This window comes from Microcaecilia unicolor, chromosome 7 (genome assembly GCF_901765095.1).
Source record: "Microcaecilia unicolor chromosome 7, aMicUni1.1, whole genome shotgun sequence".
Lineage (NCBI taxonomy): Eukaryota > Metazoa > Chordata > Amphibia > Gymnophiona > Siphonopidae > Microcaecilia > Microcaecilia unicolor.
In genome coordinates, this window is record NC_044037.1 from 11,617,474 (window position 1) to 11,643,348 (window position 25,875).

Genomic DNA, 25,875 nt, shown 5'->3' on the forward strand with positions numbered 1-25,875 from the left:
ACATGGAATGTTGCTACTATTGGAAATTCTACATGGAATGTTGCTAATTTTGGAGATTCTGTTGCTACTATTGGAGATTCTACATGGAATGTTGCTATTCCACTAGCAACATTCCATGTAGAAGGCTGCGCAGGCTTCTGTTTCTGTGAGTCTGACGTCCTGCACGTACGTGCAGGACGTCAGACTCACAGAAGCAGAAGCCTGCGCGGCCACATTGGTGATCTGCAAGGGCCGACTTCTACATGGAATGTTGCTAGTGGAATAGCAACATTCCATGTAGAATCTCCAATATCCAATAGTAGCAACAGTGGAGGAGTGGCCTAGTGGTTGGGGTGGTGGACTTTGGTCCTGGGGAACTGAGGAACTGAGTTTGATTCCCACTTCAGGCACAGGCAGCTCCTTGTGACTCTGGGCAAGTCACTTAACCCTCCATTGCCCCTGGTACAAAATAAGTACCTGAATATACGTAAACCGCTTTGAATGTAGTTGCAAAAACCTCAGAAAGGCGGTATATCAAATCCCAGTTCCCTTCCCCTATTGGAGATTCTACATGGAATGTTGCTATTCCACTAGCAACATTCCATGTAGAAGGCTGCACAGGCTTCTGTTTCTGTGAGTCTGACGTCCTGCACATACGTACGTGCAGGACGTCAGACTCACAGAAGCAGAAGCCTGTGCGGCCACATTGGTGATCTGCAAGGGCCGACTTCTACATGGAATGTTGCTAGTGGAATAGCAACATTCCATGTAGAATCTCCAATAGTAGCAACAGTGGAGGAGTGGCCTAGGGTGGTGGACTTTGGTCCTGGGGAACTGAGGAACTGAGTTCGATTCCCACTTCAGGCACAGGCAGCTCCTTGTGACTCTGGGCAAGTCACTTAACCCTCCATTGCCCCATGTAAGCCGCATTGAGCCTGCCATGAGTGGGAAAGCGCAGGGTACAAATGTAACAAAAATAAAATAGATACTATTGGAGATTCTACATGGAATGTTGCTATTCCACTAGCAACATTCCATGTAGAAGCCTGCCCTTGCAGATCAACGTGGCTGCGCAGGCTTCTGTACCTGTGAGTCTGATGTCCTGTACATCAAACTCACAGAAACAGAAGCCTGCGCGACCGCGTTGCTGATCTGCAAGGGCAGGCTTCTACATGGAATGTTGCTAGTGGAGGAGTAGCCTAGTGGTTAGTGCAGCAGACTCTGATTCTGGGGAACTGGGTTTGATTCCCACTGCAGCTCCTTGTGTCTCAGTGCAAGTCACTTAACCCTCCATTGCCCCTGGTACAAAATAAGTATCTGAATATATACTGTATAAACCGCTTTGAATGTAGTTGCAAAAACCTCAGAAAGGCAGTATATATCAAGTCCCATTTCCCTTTCCCCTTTCTATGTTGATATTTTACCACAAGGTCTCATTGCATATAATAACCCAAATAACAGTAGTCCACATTGATAACTTCCCCCCCTTAGCCACTGCAGGCTCCTGAGAATAAGCTGCCAAGGTTTTCCAAGGCACATACATCTCAAGTGCTCACCCCAAACAACAACTCCTGTTTTTAAATTGCGATCCCCAGTGTGTGTGGCTTAAAGAACACACATTTAGTTTCAACTGGACATAAAAGGGATGGAAACCAGTGCTGGGGAGGCTTTGAAATCCCTGTGTGCATTCACCACATTTGTTTTGCACCTGCAAAGCATCCATGTTCCTTTGTGGCCGCTGAATTTATCACAGGGCGACTGCGTGGTGAAACCCATGAAACAGAGAGCAACGGTAGTCTTTTTTAAGCAATACGCGCTGCCTTGCATTTTAATGAGCAGCTCACCAACTCCAGACGCTACACTTTAGCGTCACGTTGAAACAGTCTTTGCCAAATGACCTTTGGATCTTCTGAAAGCTTGGGAAGAGTTTGATGTATCTCTCCTATCAGTGTGATTGAGTCCTGGAAGGTAAGCAAAGCCATTATTTTCTTTGGGCACAAGCCGTTGTCCATTTGCATAAAGAGACAAAGCATAGGGAAGTTACAATAAGTCACAGGGGCAAAGACTATCAAGAAATCCAGGGGCGTAGCCACGGGTGGGCCTGGACGGGCCCAGGCCCAGCCACTTTTCCTTCAGGCCCGCCCACCTTAACAAGCCCCAACCCAAGTGAGGCGCCAATCTTTTCCTGCCTCTTTTGCCCGGCGCTCTCCCCGTCCGTGTGGTCTGATTATTTTTACTCCCTGAAGCGCCGTTCTCCCTCCAGCACCGGCGATTCCCATGGCCTTCTGTCAGCGTGCGTCATCAGGGGCGCCTCTCCTCAGGCGTGTCCCGAGCTGGAATCGTTGGTGCTGGAGGGAGAACGGTGCTTCAGGGAGTAAAAATGATCAGACCACGCGGACGGGGAGAGCGGGCAGAAGAGAGGGAGAAATGCAAACTCGGGAGGGGATGGCGAAGGGAGAAAGCGCTGCCCAGGTAGGCCAAGGAGGGAGAGAGAAGAAGATGCCCGGGGGGGGGGGGGGGGGGGAGAGGAAATTTTTTAAAATAACTGTACAGGGGTGGGAACGGCCCACCCAGGTTAATTCGGGGCCCGCCCAAAATGGCAGGTCTGGCTACGCTCCTGAAGAAATCATTTAGGAGTATGGGGCCACTTTTACCAAGCTGCAGCAAAAGACACTGGCGTCGGCGAATGTTTTTCACATGCGCCGAGGCACCCCTTTTACCACAGCTGGTAAAAGGGAAGTCTCGCTTTCCTACAGGAGATAGCCAAGTGGCACGCACAGCACTTGCTGCATGGCCGTTCTGCTGGGAAGGGAAGCCCTCATCGCCACCCACTGAAGTGGTGGTAAGGGCTCCCGCACTAACCCAGCGGTAACCGGGCAGCCCACAGCACTGCCCAATTACCGCCGGGTACACTCCGGAGCTACAAAAATGTATCTTTTCTATCTACACTTCTTCCCTTGGTTCATTGATCTCATCCCATGGCTTTTCCTACCATCTCTATGCTGATGACTCCCTACCCCTGATATCTCACCTTGCATCCAAACCAAAGTTTCAGCGTGCTTGTCTGACATTGCTGTCTGGATGTCTCAACGCCACCTGAAATTAAATATGACCAAAACCGAGCTTCTCATTTTCCCCCCCAAACCCACCTCCCCGCTTCCCCAGTTTTCTATTTCTGTTCATGGCTCTCTCATTCTCCCTGTCTCCTCAGCTCGAAACCTTGGGGTCATCTTTGACTCTTCTCTCTCCTTCTCTGCTCATATCCAGCAGATTGCCAAGACCTGTCGTTTCTTTCTTTACAACATCCGTAAAATCCGCCCCTTTCTTTCCGAGCACTGTACCAAACCCTCATCCACACCCTTGTCACCTCTCGTTTAGACTACTGCAATCTGCTTCTTGCTGGCCTCCCACTTAGTCACCTCTCCCCTCTCCAGTCGGTTCAAAACTCTGCTGCCCGTTTCATCTTCCTCCAGGGTCGTTTTACTCATACTACCCCTCTCCTCAAGACCCTTCACTGGCTCCCTATCCGTTTTCGCATCCTGTTCAAACTTCTTCTACTAACCTATAAATGTACTCACTCTGCTGCTCCCCAGTATCTCTCCACACTCGTCCTTCCTGTGCACTCCGCTCCATGGATAAATCCTTCTTATCTGTTCCCTTCTCCACTACTGCCAACTCCAGACTTCGCGCCTTCTGTCTCGCTGCACCCTACGCCTGGAATAAACTTCCTGAGCCCCTACGTCTTGCCCCATCCTTGGCCACCTTTAAATCTAGACTGAAAGCCCACCTCTTTAACATTGCTTTTGACTCGTAACCACTTGTAACCACTCGCCTCCACCTACCCTCCTCTCTTCCTTCCCGTTCACATTAATTGATTTGATTTGCTTACTTTATTTATTTTTTGTCTATTAGATTGTAAGCTCTTTGAGCAGGGACTGTCTTTCTTCTATGTTTGTGCAGCGCTGCGTATGCCTTGTAGCGCTATAGAAATGCTAAATAGTACTAGTAGTAGTAGTAGAGGAGTAGCCTATTGGTTAGTGCAGTGCAGCTCCTTGTGACTCTGGGTAAGTCACTAAACCCTCCATTGCCCCTGGTACAAAATAATACCTGAATATATGTAAACCGCTTTGAATGTAGTTGCAAAAACCTCAGAAAGACGGTATATCAAGTCCCATTTCCCTTTCCCTCTTTCCCTTATGACATCACAATATCAGAAGTGAGCCAAGTATCAGGCAATCAAGCCATTGTGACATCACTGATGAGGTTGGCTCTTATTGGTGGACTGAGCCTCCACCTACCCTCCTCTCCTCCTTCCTGTACACATTAATTGATTTGATTACTTTATTTTTTGTCTATTAGATTGTAAGCTCTTTGAGCAGGGACTGTCTTTCTTCTATGTTTGTGCAGCGCTGCATACGCCTTGTAGCGCTATAGAAATGCTAAATAGTAGTAGTAGTAGTAGTCTCTTGTAACCAGAGCTAATATTGTGATGTCATAATGCCTCAGCCACCAATAAGAGCCAACCTCATCAGTGATGTCACAATGGCTTGATTGTCCTATACTTGGCTTACTTTTATTACATAGCTCTTTGAGCAGGGACTGTCTTTCTTCTATGTTTGTAAGCGCTGCATACGCCTTGTAGCACTATAGAAATGCTAAATAGTAGTAGTAGTAGTAATATACACTTTTGTAACACTGGAAATGATGGTGCGCTAGGGGTAGGAAGTACCACCGGGCTGCTACGGTAGCCCGGTGGTACATCCTGTATAGCGAGCGGTGAGCCTGCATTGGGCTTCCCGCCGCTTAGCAAAAGGAGCCCTTAAGCTTCGAAAGTGAGCCATATTACTGTGCAAGCAGTCAGCACCCTGCACACAGGTTTCAGAAGGCTGACAGCTCTAAAATCAAGCGGACTTGTACGCTAATAGATCGAGGAATGGGAAAATCTAAAGGCAAACAGCCAAACTTCTACAATTTTTAGTTGCAAATTTCAAACACAGAGCTTGAAACTATTTCGTCTTAGTACCCGGAAGAAAATAGGAAGTGGAAGTTAGCTATAGCGGCTGAAATACAATGTTTGTGTCGAGTCTTTTCACTTAATAAACTTTTGATCTTAAGTGCACGCCTTTCCAGTTTTTGGCATCCGGGGTCAAACTCTCACTTTTTTGTCTTATCGCTGATTCAAAACCTTTTTCAGGGCCATAAAATTCCCTAACAGAGGAGCTTTATGCTCTTGGGCCCCGATGATGCTCAGAAGCAAATGGGCACTAGAGACCATTAACGCCAGACTAGCGCCCGCATTAACCAGCGCACAATGCTCAGAAGCCCTTACCGCAGAAAATGAGTTCAGCAATGATCTGTGCAAATTATTTATTTATTTTTATTTGTCGCATTTGTATCCCACATTTCCCCACCTCTTTGCAGGCTCAATGTGGCTTACATAGTACCGTAAACGGCATTAACCGATTCCGGTGTGAACAAATACAAGGTGTGAACAATATCAAGGTGATATTATAGTAGAATGAGGTACATGTATGGTAAATACAATTAGTATGCTAATGTACTACTACTACTATTTAGCATTTCTATAGCGCTACAAGGCGTACACAGCGCTGCACAAACATAGAAGAAAGACAGTCCCTGCTCAAAGAGCTTACAATCTAATAGACAAAAAATAAAGTAAGCAAATCAAATCAATTAATGTGTACAGGAAGGAGGAGAGGAGGGTAGGTGGAGGCGAGTGGTTACAAGTGGTTATGAGTCAAAAGCAATGTTAAAGAGGTGGGCTTTCAGTCTAGATTTAACAATGTAAACAAGGTAATTTCCTATTCCAGCCGATGCTCACAGAACAGGGCACTGAACAAGGGCACCCGTACCGCTGAAAATCTTATGTCAGCTTGGAGCTGGCGTTAGGGTGTCTGAAGAAGCGGAGAAGCACTTTTAAAGCCTGTTTTTTTTTAATTCCCTCCTTCTCCAACTTCCACCTGGTCACCCCTCCCCCCCCCTCGGTTGCCCAATTAAAAGGATGCAAACAAAATTTTTTTATATAGGTCTAGGTTTTTTCAACAAATAATGCTGAGCTTCTCATTCTTCCTTTGTACGAACCTCTGCCGCACTTGAAAGGGAAAACCCAGGCAAGCAAGGCCAGCTAGGTTCCGGTGACCAGCAAGAGAGAGGTTCTGTGCGCATGCACCAGGCACAACCCTTCTCCTTAACTCAACGCTAACAGAGCACAGATGATTTGCATACTATGAGCGCTGAGCATTAGGAAGTTTTTTTATGGCGCTGTTCAGGCATTATTTTCTGTACACCACCAGATTTTTGAGCACCAGGACCTGAACGTGTTAATCTGCAATGCCGAGGGTGTTCATTGGACCCTCCAGCCCTGCGGTTATCTGCATCGCCCAGGCAGTCTGGCTTGGACTTCTTTACTGCAAATGAAAACACTCCCCAAATATCTTTTCGTAAATGGCCTTACTTTGACAAACATCGCTTCCTCTATCTTCTCCTGAAGTAGAGCTGTCTGCATCGCTGTTTTCCTTCGTCTCACAAACTCTATTTTCGCCAACTCTCCCTTTTTTCTGCAACAATCCGCACACTTGGAGGGCTGGTGCATTTTAATACCTGCCAGCTGGAATGCAGGTGGGGGTGGGGGGGGGGGGAGAATAAGAAAAAAATATTCAGTGCAACAAATAGAAAAACAACATTAAAAACCAAAAGAAACTTAAGAATATACGATAAATTGTGTTGAATCTGACCAAATGTTCAGCGAATCCTGTGACCTCTGGTGAGACCTTATCCTATATAATAATTTGCACCTCCAACATTCTACGTCTGGATGCCTAGGTTCGTAACATCCATAACCACTCATTGCCCCGTGAGAGGGAAGGGAAGCCAGCACCAGCCAGCCAGAGAACGTTCAGGTACAAATCGAGGGAAGGAGAGAATCGCAAGGGGAGGGAGGGAGGAAGGGAAGGGAAGGGGAGGGAAGGGCAGAGGAGAATGGATGGGATAGGATGGGAGGACAGTAGAGGAGAGAATTGCGGGACATCAAGGGGAGGGAGGAAGGGGAGGACAGGGCAGGGCAGAGGAGAATTGATGGACATGGATTTGATGGGAGGACAGTAGAGGAGAGAATCGCGGGACACGGATGGGAGGGCAGGGAAGAGGAGAATCACTGGACATGGAGGGGAGGGCAAGGGAGAGAGAAAAAAAGCTTACATGGCAGCCTTCCTAGGGCCCATTTCATTGTTGAGGAAACGGGCATGGTTCCACTAGTTTCGAATATTCTGTATAATTCTGGAGGCCGTACCTTCAAAAAGATATAGACAGGATGGAGTCAGTTCAGAGGGTGGCTACTAAAATGGCCAGTGGTCTTCGTCATAAAGTGTATGGGGACATACTTAAAGGTGGGAGAGGGGAGATATGATAGAGACATTTAAATACCTGAGTGGTATAAATGCACAGGAGGCGAGGAAAGCTCTGAAACGAGGGGGCATAGGATGAAGGTGAAAGCGGATAGACTCAGAAGTAACCGGAGGAAATACTTCTTCACAGAAAGGGTGATGAATTTGCAGAACAGTCTCCCGGTGGAAACGAAAACCGTATCTAAATTCAAGAGAGCTTGGGGACAAGTACATAGAATCTTTAAAGGAGTGAAAGGAAGAGTAGATGGCACGGATAGGCAGACCAGGTAAGCTATATGGTATTTATCTGCCTGCATTTTTCTCTGTTTCTATGATTTAAAAGATGTCAGCAGATAAAGGCTACCTGGCCTACCCAATTTGCCTCGACTGTCTAACATGTCGGGGCCAAGCCAGATTTAAGATTTTGGCAGTCATTGGCAGGAACAGAGGGCCTGGGCAGGATCCTCTATTGGGCCTTGGAAAGTCAAAGTGAGTGCAAAACAGGTGTCAGGCTCTAGGGCTGGAGTGCCATGGTGACGTCTCTTTGAAGAGGCACCATAGTAACATAGTAGATGACGGCAGAAAAAGACCTGGACGGTCCATCCAGTCTGCCCAACAAGATAAACTCATATGTGCTACTTTTTGTGTATACCCTACCTTGATTTGTATCTGCCATTTTTAGGGCACAGACCGTAGAAGTCTTGCCCAGCACTAGCCCCACCTCCCAACCACCAGCCCTGCCTTCCCCCACCGGCTCTGCCACCCAATCTCGGCTAAGCTTCTGAGGATCCATTCCTTCTGAACAGGATTCCTTTATATTTATCCCACACGTTTGAATTCCGTTACCGTTTTCATCTCCACCACCTCCCGCGGGAGGGCATTCCAAGTATCCATCACTCTCTCCGTGAAAAAATACTTCCTGACATTTTTCTTGAGTCTGCCCCCCTTCAATCTCATTTCATGTTCTCTAGTTCTGCCGCCTTCCCATCTACGGAAAAGGTTCGTTTGCGGATTAATACCTTTCAAATATTTGAACAGTGGACAGACCTAAAGTAAATGGCAGAGGTCATCTTGGCCCTTTTAATACCTGGCACCCTAGGAAGTTGCTTATACCTAAATTTGGGCATGAATATATTATCGTAGGTCTTATTCTACCTGGGATCTTCCTCCCAAGGGTCAGCCTAACCATTTGTGAGGCAATATTTATGCACAGAACAGCCACAGATGTGCATCAACACTTTTGTTTTCTTCGGACATGGGCACAAAAAGCTGTGCTTTCCAACGAAATTTTGTGCACATGTATCTGGAAGACTCCCCCAATTAGCTCAACAGTTCTGTGCGCATGAAATCTGCATCTATTTAGATTTCTGCATGGCAAGGTTAAAGAGTCTGCATTAGAAACCGCATGCTCAACCAACCACGCATGGCTCCACTGCGTGGCTTTCTGAATTTACCCCACACTGTCAGGTGGGTTTTCAGGATTGTCACAATGAATATGCATGAGAGAGATTTGTGAGAACTGGGTTCCAAAAGTACATAAATGCATCTCAGGCATATTCATTAGGGGCACTGTGAAAACTCGACAAATGTGTTCTCAGGAGAGAGCTGGCAAGTAATGTCAAGTAAAAATTCAGTACTTCAATCATTACTACAGCACAGGATAGGCAACTCCAAGTGCCACAAACCAATTGGGTTTTCAGGGTTTCCACAATGGAGATCCATTTGCATAACAAGGAAGCAGTACATGCAGATATCTTTAAAAGCTGAATAGCAGGTGGCACTTGAGGTCTGCTGTTTCCTACCGCCTGCTTCAGAATTTTTACAAACACAGAAATGATGCAAACAATGACCAAACAGCCTATCTAGCCTGTCCATCTATACCAACTATTAAGCTCTATGATCCCTTCTTCTTCCTTAGAGGTCCTCTGTGCTTGTCCCATGTTTTACTGAATTCAGATATTTATTTATTTGTTGCATTTGTATCCCACATTTTCCCACCTATTTGCAGACTCAATGTGGCTTTGTCACGGTCGTGCCCAGGTTTCAGGCTCTCAGTCATCTCGCCCCCTGGTGGCCAGACCTGGTGGCTGCATTGGATTGTCTGTGTGCTGTTTCCCGTTCCAGACTTCAGCTTAGTCCAGTCCGGATCTTCCGGCCTGCCAGACTTGCTTGTCTTGTTTGAGCCTGCACAGCACCCGTAGCTGCCTGGTGATTGCTGCATCTGAATCTCAGCTGCTCCTGGGCTTATTAGCCATTTGGAAACTCTCTGCTTTGCCTTTGCATCGCCTAAGGCCCTGGTTTGTTGGTGCTTGTTGCACTTCTGCCTAGTTTGGCTTTTATTCTAGTTCTTGTCTGATTCTGGTTAGTCTGTGTGTAGTTTGGCTTGGGGTTTGTTTGTTTCCTCGTCTTGTTCCTTGTTTGTCTTTTGTGTTTAGTTTCTGTTTGTCTTTGTTTCTTGTTCAGTGGCTGCCTGGCAGTTTTCAGTTCTGTCTCTTGTTTGTCAGTGTTTGTTCCCTGTTTTAGTGGCTGCTTGTAGCTTCCAGTTCCTGCCCTGTAAGTCCTGTCGGCCGCCTGCAGCCAGGGGCTCAACTCCTGGGGAAGGGTGGCTAGTGCAGGTGAAGTCTTGCTGTTCCTATCTGAGTTCTGTCTTGTTCCTGGTGTGGGGTGGTTTTGCCTGCCACTGCCGCTCCTCGGCAGTGGCCCAAGGGCTCACTAACCTAGTTCCTGCTTTGGAAAATGTGACAGGCTTACAATAATACATCATAACAAGCGCTAATCAAGAGTAGATAAACAATTGGTTACATAAAGAACAAGTGTAACAAAATGGATATAATCAATTCAATAAATCAGAAGGCAGACAGATTATCAAGTAATTGGTGGTGTGTTGGAATTCCTATTATTGATTATTATGGTAAGTCTTGTTATAAAAGGAAAGTCTTTAAAGATTTTCGAAAGTTGATGAGGTCGTGAATATTTTTCAGATCCAGTGGTAATGCATTCCACAGCTGCGTGCCAATGTAAGAAACACAGGACGCATGTACTAGTTTGCACTTTAGACCTTTTCAGCTAGGGAAGTGAAGTCCCAAGAATGTGCGTGCTGGGTGGTAAATCAATAAGGTTGGACATGTATGCCGGAGCATTTCCATGAATGATTTTATGAACCAGAGTGCAAACTTTGAACACAGATCGTTCCTTAACTGGGAGCCAATGGAGCTTCTCTCTTAGGGGTCTAGCACTTTCGTAGTTTGATTTTCCAAAAATGAGTCTAGCTGCGGTGTTTTGGGCTGTCTGAAGTTTCTTGATGATATGCTCTTTACAGCCAGTATACAGTGCATTGCAATAATCTAGATGATTCGACACCATTGATAGTACCAGGTTGCGAAAAATGCCCCTTGGGAAGAAAGGTTTTAGTCTTCTAAGCTTCCATAGTCCTCATCTCCACCACCTCCACTGGGTGGCCATTCTTTGCATCTACCAGATGATCACCTGCTATAACATCGGCAATACTCTCCCCATTTGCAAGGACTGGGGGGGGGGGGGGGGGGTCCATTACCAGCTGCTAGGACAGTTCTTCCTGTAGAAAATCCAGCATCTCACTACTTCTAGAGGACACCACAGAAGGTGTGTCCCAATCAACTTCCCCTTTCATAGTAATATTGTGAAAGCCTTCAGTGGAATCTCTGTCCACGTCTTCTGCCTGTGAAGGAGGCCCTGCATATCACCCAATGTAAATAGATTCTCTATTCTCTCTTTCTACATTAACCCACAGTACCACCCTCCTTACCTTGAAAGTCTGCAATTCTGTTCCTTTAACATAAATCTTCAACATATACAGTTACAGTTTATTAAATCTGCTATACCGCTAGGCTTTTTACAACAAAAAGATAACAGCGGTGTACAATATTGAAAATAACCCAAAACATGAATCCACATATAAAGAACGACAACATGGACAAACAATCCATTCACTCACTCAGAGATCAAAATAAAACAGTCACTCCACCACAATAACCCAAGCATACTCCTCATTACCCCTCAGGAAGAGATACACCACAATCAAGATTAAATAATGACCTTTCAACCATTGCTTAAAACGTCTCGATGACTGTTCCCTGTGGACCCTCAAAGGAAGCGCATTTCCATAAGGATGGCACCAAATAGAAATAAGGTAAAATTATGTATAATCATACCTGATAATTTTCTTTCCATTAATCATAGCTGATCAATCCATAGACTGGTGGGTTGTGTCCATCTACCAGCAGGTGGAGATAGAGAGCAAACTTTTGCCTCCCTATATGTGGTCATGTGCTGCCGGAAACTCCTCAGTATGTCGATATCAAAGCTCCATCCGCAGGACTCAGCACTTAGAGAATTACACCCACGAAGGGACACTCTGCCCAGCTCACCACCGCCGAAACGGGGGAGGGGAATTAACCCAGCTCATCCCCACACAAGTGGGGGAGGGGAATCCGTCCAGCTCATCCCCGCGGAGCGGGGGAGGGACACCACACCCGCCGATGCGGGGGGATCTGGCTTATCCTGCAACCGCAACCGCGGGAGGAGCTGACTGACCCTAACACCGCCGAAGCGGGAGGGGTACAAAGCTGCCCTACAGCCGCACGAAGCGGGAGGGAGTGCCGGCAGAATTTATGTCTCAATCCAGCCCCGTAAAACGGAGGGGAGAGGAATGCAGCAGCTCACTGTAACACAAACTCGTCTCAACTCTTGAAGAATCCAAGTGAAAGAAGAACTTGAACACGAAGTCCTCCTGAAGTAACTGAAGGCTAAACTTGAACCTAAAATTCAACCAGAATATAAACAGTACAGATATCTGGGAGGGGCTATGGATTGATCAGCTATGATTAATGGAAAGAAAATTATCAGGTATGATTATACATAATTTTACCTTCCATATCATCAAGCTGATCAATCCATAGACTGGTGGGATGTACCGAAGCAGTACTCACCCAGGGCGGGACATAGAAATCCCTGACCTCAACACTGAAGCTCCAAACCGGGCCTCCGCCCGTGCAGCCACTGTCAAACGGTAATGCTTGGAGAATGTATGAGCCGAAGCCCCGTTGCCGCCTTGCATATCTCTTCCAAGGAGACGGATCCGGCCTCTGCCATCGAGGCCGCCTGAGCTCTCGTGGAGTGAGCCTTCAGCTGGATAGGCGGCACCTTCCCCGCGGCCACATAAGCCGCTGCAATGGCTTCCTTGACCCATCTTGCCACTGTAGGCTTAGCAGCCTGCAGACCCTTACGAGGACCTGCAAACAGGACAAACAGATGATCCGATTTCCGGAAATCATTGGTCACTTCCAAGTATCTGATGATGACTCGTCTCACATCCAGATATTCAAGAGCGGAGTACTCCTCTGGGTAGTCCTCCCTACGAAAGGAAGGGAGACAGAGCTGCTGATTCACATGGAAGCGAGAAACAATCTTGGGCAGGAAGGAAGGCACTGTGCGAATAGTCACTCCTGCCTCAGTGAACTGCAGAAAAGGCTCTCGACATGAGAGCGCCTGGAGCTCGGAAACTCTTCTGGCTGAAGTGATAGCCACCAAAAAGACTGCTTTCAACGTCAGGTCTTTCAGAGATGCCCTCGACAAGGGTTCAACAGGCGGCTTCTGCAATGCTCTTATCACCAGGTTGAGATTCCACGCAGGCACCACTGAGTGCAGAGGAGGGCGCAGGTGATTAACTCCCTTGAGAAAGCGCACCACATCTGGCTGCGAAGCCAGGGAAGCACCCTTCAGGCGGCCCCTGAAGCAAGCCAGAGCCGCTACCTGGACTTTAAGGGAACTGAGCGACAGGCCTTTCTCCAGACCTTCTTGCAGGAACGCCAACACTGAAGAAATTGGAGCAGTGAAGGGAGAAAGTGAGCCTGCTTCACACCATGCTGCAAAGATACGCCAAACCCTGGCGTAAGCAGTAGAAGTAGAGCGCTTCCTCGCTCTCAGCATAGTGGCGATGACCTTGTCTGAGAAGCCCTTCTTCCTCAGACGCTGCCGCTCAATAGCCAGGCCGTAAGACCAAAGGGAGAGGGATCCTCCATCACCACGGGACCCTGATGTAACAGGCCCTGCTCCACTGACAGCCGCAGAGGATCGTCGACTGAGAGCCTGATCAAGTCCGCATACCAGGGACGTCTGGGCCAATCCGGACCCACCAGGATTACCCTGCCGGGATGCTTTGCCACCCGGTCTAGCACCCTGCCCAACATGGGCCAGGGCGGGAACACATAGAGGAGCTCTTGTGTCGGCCACTGTTGGAGAAGAGCATCTACTCCCAGGGATCGAGGGTCCCGTCCTCTGCTGAAAAAGCGCGGCACTTGGCAATTGGCCGATGACGCCATCAGATCTAGGCTCGGCTGGCCCCAGCGCTTCGTGATGTCCAAGAACGCCTGAGCAGATAGTTGCCACTCTCCGGGCTCCAAGGTATGGCGACTGTGAAAGTCCGCCTTGACATTCATGACTCCGGCAATGTGGGCCGCTGAAAGCTGCTCCAGGTTCGCTTCCGCCCACTGGCAAAGACTCATAGCCTCCTTGGCTAGAGGGGCGCTCTTGGTACCTCCCTGGCGGTTGATATAGGCCACAGCCGTGGCATTGTCCGACAGGACCCGTACAGGCTACAACACCAGTACCGGGATGAACTCCAATAACACCAACCGAATGGCTCTGAGTTCCAGGAGGTTGATAGACCACTTGCCTCTGCAGGAGACTAGAGCCCCTGCGCTGTCCTTCCCAAGCAGTGGGCTCCCCAGCCCATCAAAGAGGCGTCTGTCGTGACGACAATCCACTCCGGGGTCACCAGAGGCAATCCTGCAGACAACTTGTCTGTCTGCGTCCACCAGCTCAGCGCCTTGCGCACTGCTGGGTCCACGGAAAGGCGCACAGCATAATCCTCCGACATCGGAGTCCAGCGCAGCAGCAGAGATAGCTGTAGTGGTCTCATATGAGCCCTGGCCCAGGGCACTACTTCCATCGTGGCCGTCATAGAGCCCAACAGCTGCACGTAGTCCCAAGCCCGAATAGGAGAGGCTACTAGGAACTAGTCCACCTGAGCCTGAAGCTTGACAATCCGATTGTCTGGCAGGAACACTCTGCCCACTTGGGTGTCGAATCGAACTCCCAGATACTCCAGGGACTGAGTCGGGCGCAGCTGGCTCTTCTTCCAGTTGATGATCCATCCCAGGGAGCTCACCAGAGCAACTACCCGGTCCATAGCTTTGCCGCACTCTGCATAAGAGGGGGCTCGGATCAACCAGTCGTCCAGATAAGGATGGACTTGTACTCCTTCCTTTAGCAGGAAGGCCGCTATGACCCCCATTACTTTGTAAAAGGTCCGCGGAGCAGTAGCCAACCCGAAAGGGAGGGCTCTGAACTGGAAGTGTCGTCTCAGGACTGTAAAACGCAGAAAGCGTTGGAGAGGAGGCCAGATGGGAATATGCAGGTACGCTTCCTTGATGTCCAAGGAAGCCAAGAACTCTCCTGCCTTCACTGCCGCTATAACAGAGCGGAGAGTCTCCATGCGAAAGTGCCTCACTTTCCAGGCCCGATTGACCCCTTTGAGGTCGAGGATAGGCCGGACAGAACCTCCTTTCTTTGGAACCACAAAGTAAATGGAGTAACGTCCCTTGCCAATCTGATTTTTTGGCACCGGAACGACCGCACCCAGGCGGATCAGGTTGTCCAAGGTCTGCTGCACTGCCACAGCTTGACCGGAGACTTGCAGGGAGAGAGTACAAACCCGTCTCTTAAGGGTTGGCAGAACTCTAGTTTGTAGCCGTCTCTGATGACTTCCAGCACCCACGCGTCTGAAGTTATAGTGGTCCACTCGCCCAGAAACGAGGACAGCCGTCCTCCAATCTGCACTGGGGCGTGGACCAAGGCCCCGTCATTGGGTACGAGACCCTGGGGGAGGACCGGAGGGAGCACCTCCGGGACGGCGGTCTCTGCGAAAGGAATGCTGCTTGGGGGAGAAATTCCTCTTGAAGGAAGAGGGGGCAGAGGAACCCGACTTGCCCGGGCGGTACCGACGGGCTTCCAGCAACCGTCCTCTGGAGGTACCGGGACGAGTACTAGCCCGAGCCCTGACCTCTGGTAATTTCTTGCCCTTAGACGTGCCGAGATCGGTCACGATTTTGTCCAGCTCGACCCCAAAGAGCAGCTTGCCTTTAAAAGGCAATCTAGCCAGGCGGGATTTAGAGGCGTGGTCAGCAGACCAATGTTTCAGCCAAAGCCACCGCCGCGCAGAGACTGTCTGAGCCATGCCCTTAGCTGAGGCTCTCAAGACATCATACAGCAAGTCTGCCAAATAGGCTAAGCCCGATTCCAGGGCCGGCCAATCAGCCCTCAAGGAAAGATCCGAGGGGGAAGCCCGCTGCACCATAGTCAGGCACGCCCTGGCCACATAGGAGCCGCAAACTGAGGCCTGCAAACTTAACGCAGCTGCCTCAAAGGACGACCTTAAGGCCGCCTCCAATCTTCTGTCTTGGGCGTCCTTTAGGGCCGTGCCACCTTCCACCGGCAACGCCGTTTTCTTAGTCACCGCAGTGATTAAAGAATCCACGGTAGGCCACAGATAGGCCTCACGTTCACTCACAGCCAAAGGATAGAGGCGGGACATAGCCCTAGCCACTTTAAGGCTCGTTTCCGGGACATCCCATTGAGCCGCAATTAAGGTGTGCATGGCATCATGCACGTGGAAGGATCTAGGCGGGCGCTACGTCCCCAGCATAATGGCAGAGCCAACAGGGGCTGAGGGAGAGACGTCCTCCGGAGAGGAAATCTTCAAAGTGTCCATGGCCTGTAACAACAGGTTGGGCAAATCCTCTGGGCTAAAAAGCCGCGCTGCAGAGGGGTCATCCGCTCCATCCGAGCGGGGATCTATCTCCTCCAAGGAATCCGCAAAGGACCGTTGGGAGACCTCAGACATGCTGCCCTCATCTACATCGGAGGAGACAAAGTCCTCCAAGGCCTGGAAATCAACCCGAGGGCGTTTACCTCTGGGAACCTCAACCTCTTTATCAGAAGAGGGAGCAGGGGCAGCGTTTTGCATGAGGAAAGCCTGATGCAGCAGCAAAACAAACTCGGGGGAGAAACCCCCCAGACAGTGCACTTCCGCAGCCTGGGCAACAGCCCTAGACGCACTCTCAACCGGCGCTCGCAATAGCGGGGGAGAGACATGCTGCGCATCCAAAATGGCGTCCGGCGCGAAACTCCGCAAAGGAGCCGCGCGGGAAGAACGGCGCTTAACTTTAGCCGCTTTGTGCCGTCGCCCAAATTAAGGGCGTTCATGGCATTAATGTCTCCAACCTCAAGGGCGGCCCACGAAGAAGCCGTCCGAGCCGCGTGGCCGGCCAAGATGGCGGAGGCGAGGAGCGGGGGATGGGCGTTTATGGCGGGAAAAAACCGCCACGCCGGAGGAACGACCGGGACATTCATCGGTCACTAAACTGTCACCCATCAAGGGCGAATCAGGTTGTAAAACCCCCGCATCCCCTCTAGAAGCGCTCCAGCGATCCGGGGAGCGACCCTTTGCGCCCTCGCCCTCCGACGCCATATGCCACGAGGAGAAGAATCGGGGAACCCCCTGCCCGCTATAAAAAGGTAAAATTACCTGCTTGCCGCTCCGAGCTGTAACGAACTGGTGTCCCAGTGAGTAGCTGCAATGAACGTTTAAAGAAATGTCGAATTAAACGCCTTTAAAGACGTTTAAAATTTTTTTTTTTTTTTTAAACGGAGCCAGCGGGAGGGGGGAGAAAAGGAGGGACCTGGCACCACCAGGTTTGCACTTGCTCAAAAGAGCCCTCAACCCCAGGCCTCAACAAAACCTAAGGATTAGGCTTGGAGGCCTAGCCAGAGCTGCTGCTGTGTGTGACCACCACCTGCTGAGATAGAGAACATACTGAGGAGTTTCCGGCAGCACATGACCACATATAGGGAGGCAAAAGTTTGCTCTCTATCTCCACCTGCTGGTAGATGGACACAACCCACCAGTCTATGGATTGATCAGCTTGATGATATGGAATTGCTCTTTTCTAGTCATCACAAGATGCGTACGAGTCACTGGAGGAGTCACCACTAACAACCCATCCTGTGATCGCAAAGATTGAACTGGATTGTACGGCTGTACTAGCTTAACAAGCAGCTGGGAAACCTTTTAGTAATATGCCTTATGGGTAACCACCATAAGCTTAAACAAAACCCTAAAAGACACTGACAGCCAATGATAACCAATACATAATGGGGTAATATGATCAAATTTCCAAATTCTTCCCAATAAACGCAGGGCGGTATTTTGCAGGGCCTGCAACTTTCGAAAGTTCAACTGAGAAATTCTCGCTAACAACACGTTCATATAATCCAACGTATAGTGCCAACTCCTCCTCCCTTTCTTCCTGAATATAACTATATCCCAATCTTATTCTCTGTGAGGTACTTTTCATTTTATTCCTTATATACTACTACTACTACTAATCATTTCTATAGTGCTACTAGACGTATGCAGCGCTGTACACATTATATGCAGAACTTCCTCTGTCCCTAGAGGGCTCACAATCTAAGTTTTGGTACCTGGGGCAATGGAGGGTTAAGTGATTTGTCCACAGTCACAAGGAGCTGCAGTGGGAAATGAAGCCCACTCTACTAGCCATTAGGCTGCTCCTCCACTTCTTAGGATTCACCAAAGGCCAAAGAGGACTCACATTTTCTGTAGGTGAAGTGTAACCCTCTGGTAACTGCACCCCTCTCTGTTTGGTAAGAGTACTAGAAGAATCTACAGTCCCCTAGCTGAGAAATTTCTGGTGAGTTTTCTAAGCAAACCTGCGAGATGTGTGTGTGTGGGTCGGTGGGGAGGTATCTCTCATGCTCTGAGTGAAAAGACAACTGAATTGCAATGTCCTGCAACAGATCCCGGTCCCAAATGTTTGGGACTAAGGCTCCTCACATTGTAACCGCTCACCTGGAGCACAACCCTCCTAGTTAACCCTTTTCTGGCATGGCCACAGCTTAGGGCCATCAAAGCTGCTTGGTAAGGTACAAGGCATTCATTTTCTTTTCCCACAAAGGAATTTTGTGAGGAATTCTTTATTCCTTGCTCGGAGGCGCAGACTGGGTCTGGCACAGAATACGCTCGCTGCTGCTTGGTATCTGGGAAATGCAGATGGCATTACAATTAGAGCATATTTTACTTTATGTAAGCTGTGGAGAGTGAAAAAGCTTCAACCTGGTTTACTCAATGTGATGAACAGAAACCAAAGCTTTCATTTTGAATTTTAAAATAAAGTTATTTTAATTTTTGGACCAGCATGGACCATCTGTTCACCGGTTTTGTTGAAGAGAGCCTGTGATCTTGCTTTTCATTAGTTTCCTTTAAATGTAGCTACGATCAGTACACAAAAGCAATTGGACTCTTAGAACTACTACAATTTTAACACAGAAGGACAGTCCCTGCTCAAAGAGCTTACAATCTAATGGACAAGTGTAGAGTCAGTCAAGTAGGGGTAGTCAATTTGGGGCATGCACGATTACATGAAAGGTATAAAGGTTAGGTGCCGAAAGCAATATTGAAGAGGTGGGCTTTGAGCAATGATTTGAAGACGGGTAAGGAGGGGGCTTGGCGTAGGGGTTCAGGAAGTTTATTCCATGCGTAAGGTGATGCGAGGCAGAAGAACCCCAATAAGTAAAACCCAGGGTAAAAGGCTGCAGAGGTGGCACAGAACTGGTCAAAATAACAAGCTTCACTGTATGCCCGTAGCTAGGTTTGAAAGTGAATAGTAGTAACTATTTCAGTTGGTGAAACCTAAACTCTTTACAGTTATATGTCTATTGTGACACCTGTGAGGGGTTAAAGAAACAAAAACAAAAAGTATCAGAGGCCCTCAAAAAAAAAGGTCAAAAAACATTTAATCATGTGCTTAGATAAAACAATCCTTAAATGGACCCGACACGGTCCGTGTTTCGGCGCACAGCGCCTGCGTCAGGGGTCACGAAGTCTAGCAGACTAGGTAGAGAAATATACTGTGCCGCTGTGTTATTCCTTCGCATCAGATCAAACAAAAAGATTCTTCTGAACGAACTCCTTTGGCCACGTAATCTTTTTGTGTGTAATCAATTCGTGCATACATATCCAACATTTCTTAGGAATTGATAAAATAGTGTGGTAGGCAATTGAATGAGATAAAGGTCAACGAATAAAAAAAATATACAGTGATGAATTAGGAATCATTGCTGTTATTATGTTTTTACAATTTATTTAATCACATTTAGACCCCACATTTTCCCACGTTTGCAGGCTCAGTGTGGCTCACATTAAACCGAGAAGGCAATCGCCAACCCGGTTATTAATCAACTAGTAAAAAAGCCCCGTTTCTGATGCAAATGAAACGGGGGCTAGCAAGGTTTTCTTCAGAGTGTGCATATGGGAGTGTGTGTGTCCCTGCCCTCTCTCCCTTCCCCTGTGCTGTCTGTCCCCTCCCCCCTCCGAGTGGAGTCCTTCAGTGTTAAGTTTCCTGCTGTGCTGTGTTTGTGTTACAGAGAGAGTGAGGGCGTCTCTCTCCCCTCCCCCCTCTGAGTCCTTCACTGTTACAGAGAGAGCGATTTCGTGCTGTGCTGTTTTCCTTCACTGTTTGTGTTACAGAGAGAGCGAGGGTGGGGCAGACACTCATAGGGAAACCGGATATCTCTGGCGCTTCACACTTCCGGCTGAAGGCTTCATTAGAACGTTGGTGGTGCCTTTTATATATAGAGATTACAATATATTGTGGTAAACAGAGAGCGTAGAGAAACAAGTTGAAAGGAGGGAAAAGGGAAAGGAAAAAAAGAGTCCAAAATAGTCCATTAATGTATTGCTTTGGAGGACTTTAGGATTTATGTAACTATAAATATGTAACTAGGGCTGTACCGAATATTTGTATTTGATTCATATTGGGCCCAATAGTGATTTAAATTCAAATACTACTACTACTTAGCATTTCTATAGCGCTACTAGGGTTACGCAGCGCTGTACAAGTTAAAACATGGGGAAGGACAGTCCCTGCTCAAGAGAGCTTACAATCTAAAGGTAAAAACTATGTAGTCAGTGTAGTCAGTGTATCATGAATGGGGAAGGTGGTTAGGCACCAAAAGCAAGGGAGAAGAGATGGGTTTTGAGTAAGGACTTAAAGATGGGCAGGGAGGGCGCATGGCGTATGGGCTCGGGGAGTCTGTTCCAGGCATAAGGTGATGCGAGGCAGAAGGGACGGAGTCTGGAGTTAGCGGTGGTGGAGAAGGGTACAGATAGGAGTGATTTGTCCTGAGAGCGGCTCTACTGTGCTAGATCCTACTGAAATAAACACTTGATCTCCGATTTCACGCTGCTTCTTTTATTATTTGTTACGTTAAAGCTCAATGACCATTATTCGTATTTGGTCAAATAGTAAAATATGCTATCCGGCACAGCTCTAACTGTAACACCACCTTAGGCAAGTTGCTGTTAAGGAGGTTTAGAAGTTTGTTAAATTAAATTTATAATCGGAAACTTTTACCACAGAGGAGAAAAGGTACCTTTATGGAAACCATACACCAAGACGATGGAGACAAGATGATGCCAGTATAAAACGTCATTCTAAGAAATTTTACAATCTGTAACAGTTGAGTATCTGTGGTATATTTCCCCATGACTCTGTTTTTGAATTCAGAATGAAATTTAGTATAGTCAGGAAATATGCATTCACAAAGAGTGGAGGACTGGGGATTTGGGGGGTGAGAGGAGTGGAGGCGAGGCAGCTGGGTGGTCAGAGAGATGCCTGGAGGGATTGGATGTGTTCGGGGGGGGGGGGGGGGGGGGAGAAGGAGGGGATGGTACCTCTCAGTACCCTTCTCCACCACCGCCAACTCCAGGCTCCGCTCATTCTGCCTCGCCTCACCCTATGCTTGGAACAACCTTCCCGAGCCCTTACGCCAAGCCCCCTCCCTGCCCGTCTTCAAGTCTTTGCTTAAAACCCACCTCTTCAATGCTGCGTTCGGCACCTAACCCTTACCGTTCAGTGAATCCAGACTGCCCCAATTTGACTGCCCCTATCGGACCGACCGTTCACTTGTCTACTAGATTGTAAGCTCTTTGAGCAGGGACTGTCCCTCTATGTTAAATTGTACAGCGCTGCGTAACTCTAGTAGCGCTTTAGAAATGTTAAGTAGTAGTAGTAGTGGTAGGGATAGGATGTGATCATGCGAGACAAGGAGTGGGCATCACAGGGAATGTGGGGAGAGAGAATACTGGAAGGGGATCAAGGCAACATTAAGCATGGGAGCAGCAATTTCATAAAGATGCCAACCATGCACTTATGTGTATGTGGGGGGGGGGGGGGGGGGGAGTGTTGCACATGTATTTTCCTTATGTGCAGCTTTTGAAAATTACAAGCAGTCCTACTTTTGACTATGTCGAAACTTGGACATCTGAATTCCCCTCTCCGTGACCTTCCTAAAAGAGGGTTCCGCACGAGAATTTCATAAGAGATCTATTGTTGCAAAATAGCTTTCACTCTTTCAATGGAAAGTAATACTACTAAAGCGCTGTGGACAGAAGGGCCATTTCTGCCACTGTAAAACGCTCCGAGTATACCTGTTTCATGGTCTCCTGAAGATTCTTCAGCTGAACTCTACTCATCAGCCGAGCAGGTACTGCTCCACTCAGATCACCTGCCATGGGTTTCTCTGAAGGAACTCCAATGCGCAGGATCTTCTGATTAATGCCTTTACATTGCTGGGAATTCAGTGGCTGACTGATTTGGTTTATCTTAATGGAGCAAAAAGTCTGTAAAGCATCCAGTACTTCTCCTGCTTCCTCCATGGCTCCTGTCAACAACACATCGGGTTAACACTTTTAGTTATTACATCACAGATGATGGACCATTGGTCTGACCCAATACGGCTATTCTTATTCTTAAGAAGGCTCGTAAGACCTCCGCAACCCGCTATCAAATTGGTAAACACTCAACAACAGTCCTTGAAGAGTGTTCGCAAACATGACATGCTTGCGTTCAAAGGTAGCAGGATTGTCCACTATAACAATGATTTTGGAATACACAAGTATATCTATCTAGAAATACATTATGTTCTCACCTCTAGTCTGGATAGCTATACACCGAGATGAAGACTGGGAGAATATTAATATTGCATAACAAGGGGAAACCTAGAAAACCGCATGGAACACATTTTATTTTTAAATTTTGCACCATGCTCACATCTTTTACCAGTCTGTGCCGACTTATGATACAAAATTGAGTGCACAGAGTCATTTTAACAATAGCCACTGTAGCAATGGCTTCTGATATTGCTATGTCTGTGCATCTGGTTGTTTCTCCAATAACTCTTTTCTGGTTGGCTAGAAGCAGTGTAAATCAGATGTTGCTAGCACAGTAAGTAAGCTTTGAGCATCAGCCCCTAATTCTATAACCTTAGTGTGTAGAATCACTATAGTAGAATTGGAAAAGGTGCAGCGAAGGGCGACTAAAATGATAGCGGGGATGGGACGACTTCCCTATGAAGAAAGACTAAAGAGGCTAGGGCTTTTCAGCTTGGAGAAGAGACGGCTGAGGGGAGACATGATAGAGGTATATAAAATATTGAGTGGAGTGGAACAGGTGGATGTGAAGTGTCTGTTCACGCTTTCCAAAAATACTAGGACTAGGGGGCATGCGATGAAACTACAGTGTAGTAAATTTAAAACAAATCGGAGAAATGTTTTCTTCACCCAACGCGTAATTAAACTCTGGAATTCGTTGCCGGAGAACGTGGTGAAGGCGGTTAGCTTAGCAGAGTTTAAAAAGGAGTTAGACGGTTTCCTAAAGGACAAGTCCATAAACCACTACTAAATGGGAAAAATCCACAATTCCACGAATAACATGTATAGAATGTTTGTACGTTTGGGTAGCTTGCCAGGTGCTCTTGACCTGGACTGGCCGCTGTCGTGGACAGGATGCTGGGCTCGATGGACCTTTGGTCTTTTCCCAGTGTGGCATTACTTATATACTTAGCACCGACTTGCAGGAATGTAACATTCCTATACTTAAGTGCTGGGCACATGTATTCTAGAATGTCAGTGTGCAAGCCATATACCCCCACATTCTAAATAGAGTGCTCGGACTTGCTCGCCTGAGATGCGTGCCCAAATTGAGTAACAAGCCCTTAACAACCATTTATTGAAGTTAATTGGCACCACTTAAAATCTGCATGCGTGTCTGGCTGCACGCTATTACCTACCTAGCGCGTAACTCAAAAGGGAGAATGGACATGGATGTGTCGGGGTGGTCCAAAATGCTGGGTACGTGGTTACAGTATACTGCCTCAGCGTGCCTAACTTGGGTGCCAGTATTTACACTAGGTTTCAGCAGGCATAAGTCTGGCTCAGGAATCAATGCTAAGTGCTATTCTATAAGGGCACTCACACTTTACAGAATAACAGCGCCGTTGCACCATTTATAGACATAAGAACATAAGCACCGCCATACTGGGAAAAGACCAAGGGTCCATCAAGCCTAGCATCCTGTCTCCGACAGCGGCCAATCCAGGCTTCAAGAACCCAGCAACACCCCCCCCCCCCCCTCGAAAAAAAAATTAATAATGTTCAATGGACTTTTCTCTCAGGAATCTGTCCAAACCCCCCTTAAACTCCGTAAGGACAGCTGCTGTCACTACATTCTCCGGCAACGAGTTCCAGAGTCTAACTACATGCTGAGTAAAGAAAACTTTCTCCTGTTTGTTTCAAATCTACCATATTCTAGCTTCATCTTGTGTCCCCCATAGAGTGTAAACTCAAGGGAGGAGAAAAGATGGCTATGGGGAGATATGGTAGAGCTCTATAAAATAATGAGCGCCAGTGGAGCACCCCCCCTCCACCTGCTGACACCCGAGGAGGACCGCCTCCGCCGCCCTTGGTACGCCATTGGCACCTACAAAAAATGCTTTTTTTTTGTTTTTTCTTTTTGCCAAAATAGACTTGCGGCAAAATGAAAACTGCCACGTAGCCGTTTTGGGTCTGAGACCTTACCAGAAGCCACTGAGCTAGCGGTAAGGTCTCACGTAGTAACTGGGCGATAATGGCCTACGTGCGTTAAATGCCACTTGACGCACATAGCTGCTGTGTGCCAAAAAATAAAAATATTTTTCGGACGCGTCAAAATTGAAATTACAGCAAGGGCCACGCAGTAACCGGGCGGTAACTCCAATTTGGCGCGCGTTGGGCACGCATAGGCATCTACACGGCTTAGTAAAAGGGCCCCATAGTATTCCCATAAAATAGAAAAAGCCTGAAAGATCATATTATGAAACCACACAGAAGGTGGTACCTACACCAGGGGCATAGCTGCTATGGGGCCACGGGGGCCTGGGCCCCGTAGATTTCGCCCTGGACCCCCCTGCCGGCGACCCTCTCAACCCCCCCTCCCGCCGCCAACCCGCTGCCTGCTACCTTTGCTGGCGGGGACCCCAAAGAGATGGTCAACCTAAATGTTGAGATGGTCGACCTTAGAGATGGTCGACCTTAGAGATGGTCGTCCCCGGTTTTCGGCCATAATGGAAACCAAGGACGCCCATCTCAAAACGACCAAATCCAACTTATTTGGTCGTGGGAGGAGCCAGCATTCGTAGTGCACTGGTCCCCCTGACATGCCAGGACACCAACCAGGCACCCTAGGAGGCAATGCAGTGGACTAACTGATGCACTAACTGAACGGAAAAAGCCCTTCCCTTACCAATTCGGAAAGGAACGGGCATGTATGAAGGAAATCGCATGCAAATGAGCTGCTCGCTGTTAGCTCATTTGCACAGGATTTCCTTCCTAAGGAGGGGAAGCCCGTGCAGAGCAGCCAAGAGTTATGCGTGGTTGCTCTGCACATGCCAAAGACGGCTTCATACACGCAGACAAGCTGCGTGTATAATAGCCATCTACAACCTTTAAAAACACGTCCAGGTGAAAACGTCCAAGTGCTCGTCAGGGACGTCTTTTTTTTTTTTTTTTTTGAGTATGGGTGAAGGACGTCCAAGTGTTGTGAGCCTTCGCTAAGACTCCGTCCCTGTGATGGGCAGTTGAGGACGTCCAAAATGTGTATGTTCCTGTGAGAAGGACATCCATGCCTTTGCTATGCCTCCGACACCCCCTTTATTTATTTATTTGAATTTTGGATCACAAGTAGCAGCAGTGGGATTTGAAACGGCCACCTCTGGATTGAAGACCAGTGCTCTAACCACTAGGCCACTCCTCCACTCCACTCCCTTGAAATTTGGCCATCCCTGTGGGGAGGGGGGGCAGTTCAGGACGTCCAAAATGTTTGAAAGAAGGACGTCCACGCCTTCGCTATGCCTCCACTGACACACACACACCTCCCCCCCCACCCCCCCTAGGGACCTGCATACTGCGATGGACCTGAGTATGACATTTGAGGCTGGCAAAAAAACGTTTTTAAAGTTTTTTTCAGGGTGGGAGGGGGTTAGTCACCACTGGGGGAGT

At 48.1% G+C, this 25,875-nt stretch overlaps 1 protein-coding gene across 1 annotated transcript in view; it reads right to left on the minus strand.

The window, feature by feature from the left end:
- Positions 1-1,325: 1,325 nt before the first annotated feature.
- Positions 1,326-25,875, minus strand: part of C7H8orf48 (chromosome 7 C8orf48 homolog) — a 97,179-nt gene continuing 72,629 nt past the window's right edge. Inside the window, exons 4-6 of the mRNA XM_030210646.1 lie at positions 21,991-22,223; positions 6,455-6,607; positions 1,326-1,940 (exon numbers count right to left, since the gene is read on the minus strand). Coding sequence (XP_030066506.1) covers positions 1,836-1,940; positions 6,455-6,607; positions 21,991-22,223 — 491 coding nt within the window. The 3' untranslated portion in view covers positions 1,326-1,835. The remainder of the gene's footprint in view (positions 1,941-6,454; positions 6,608-21,990; positions 22,224-25,875) is intronic.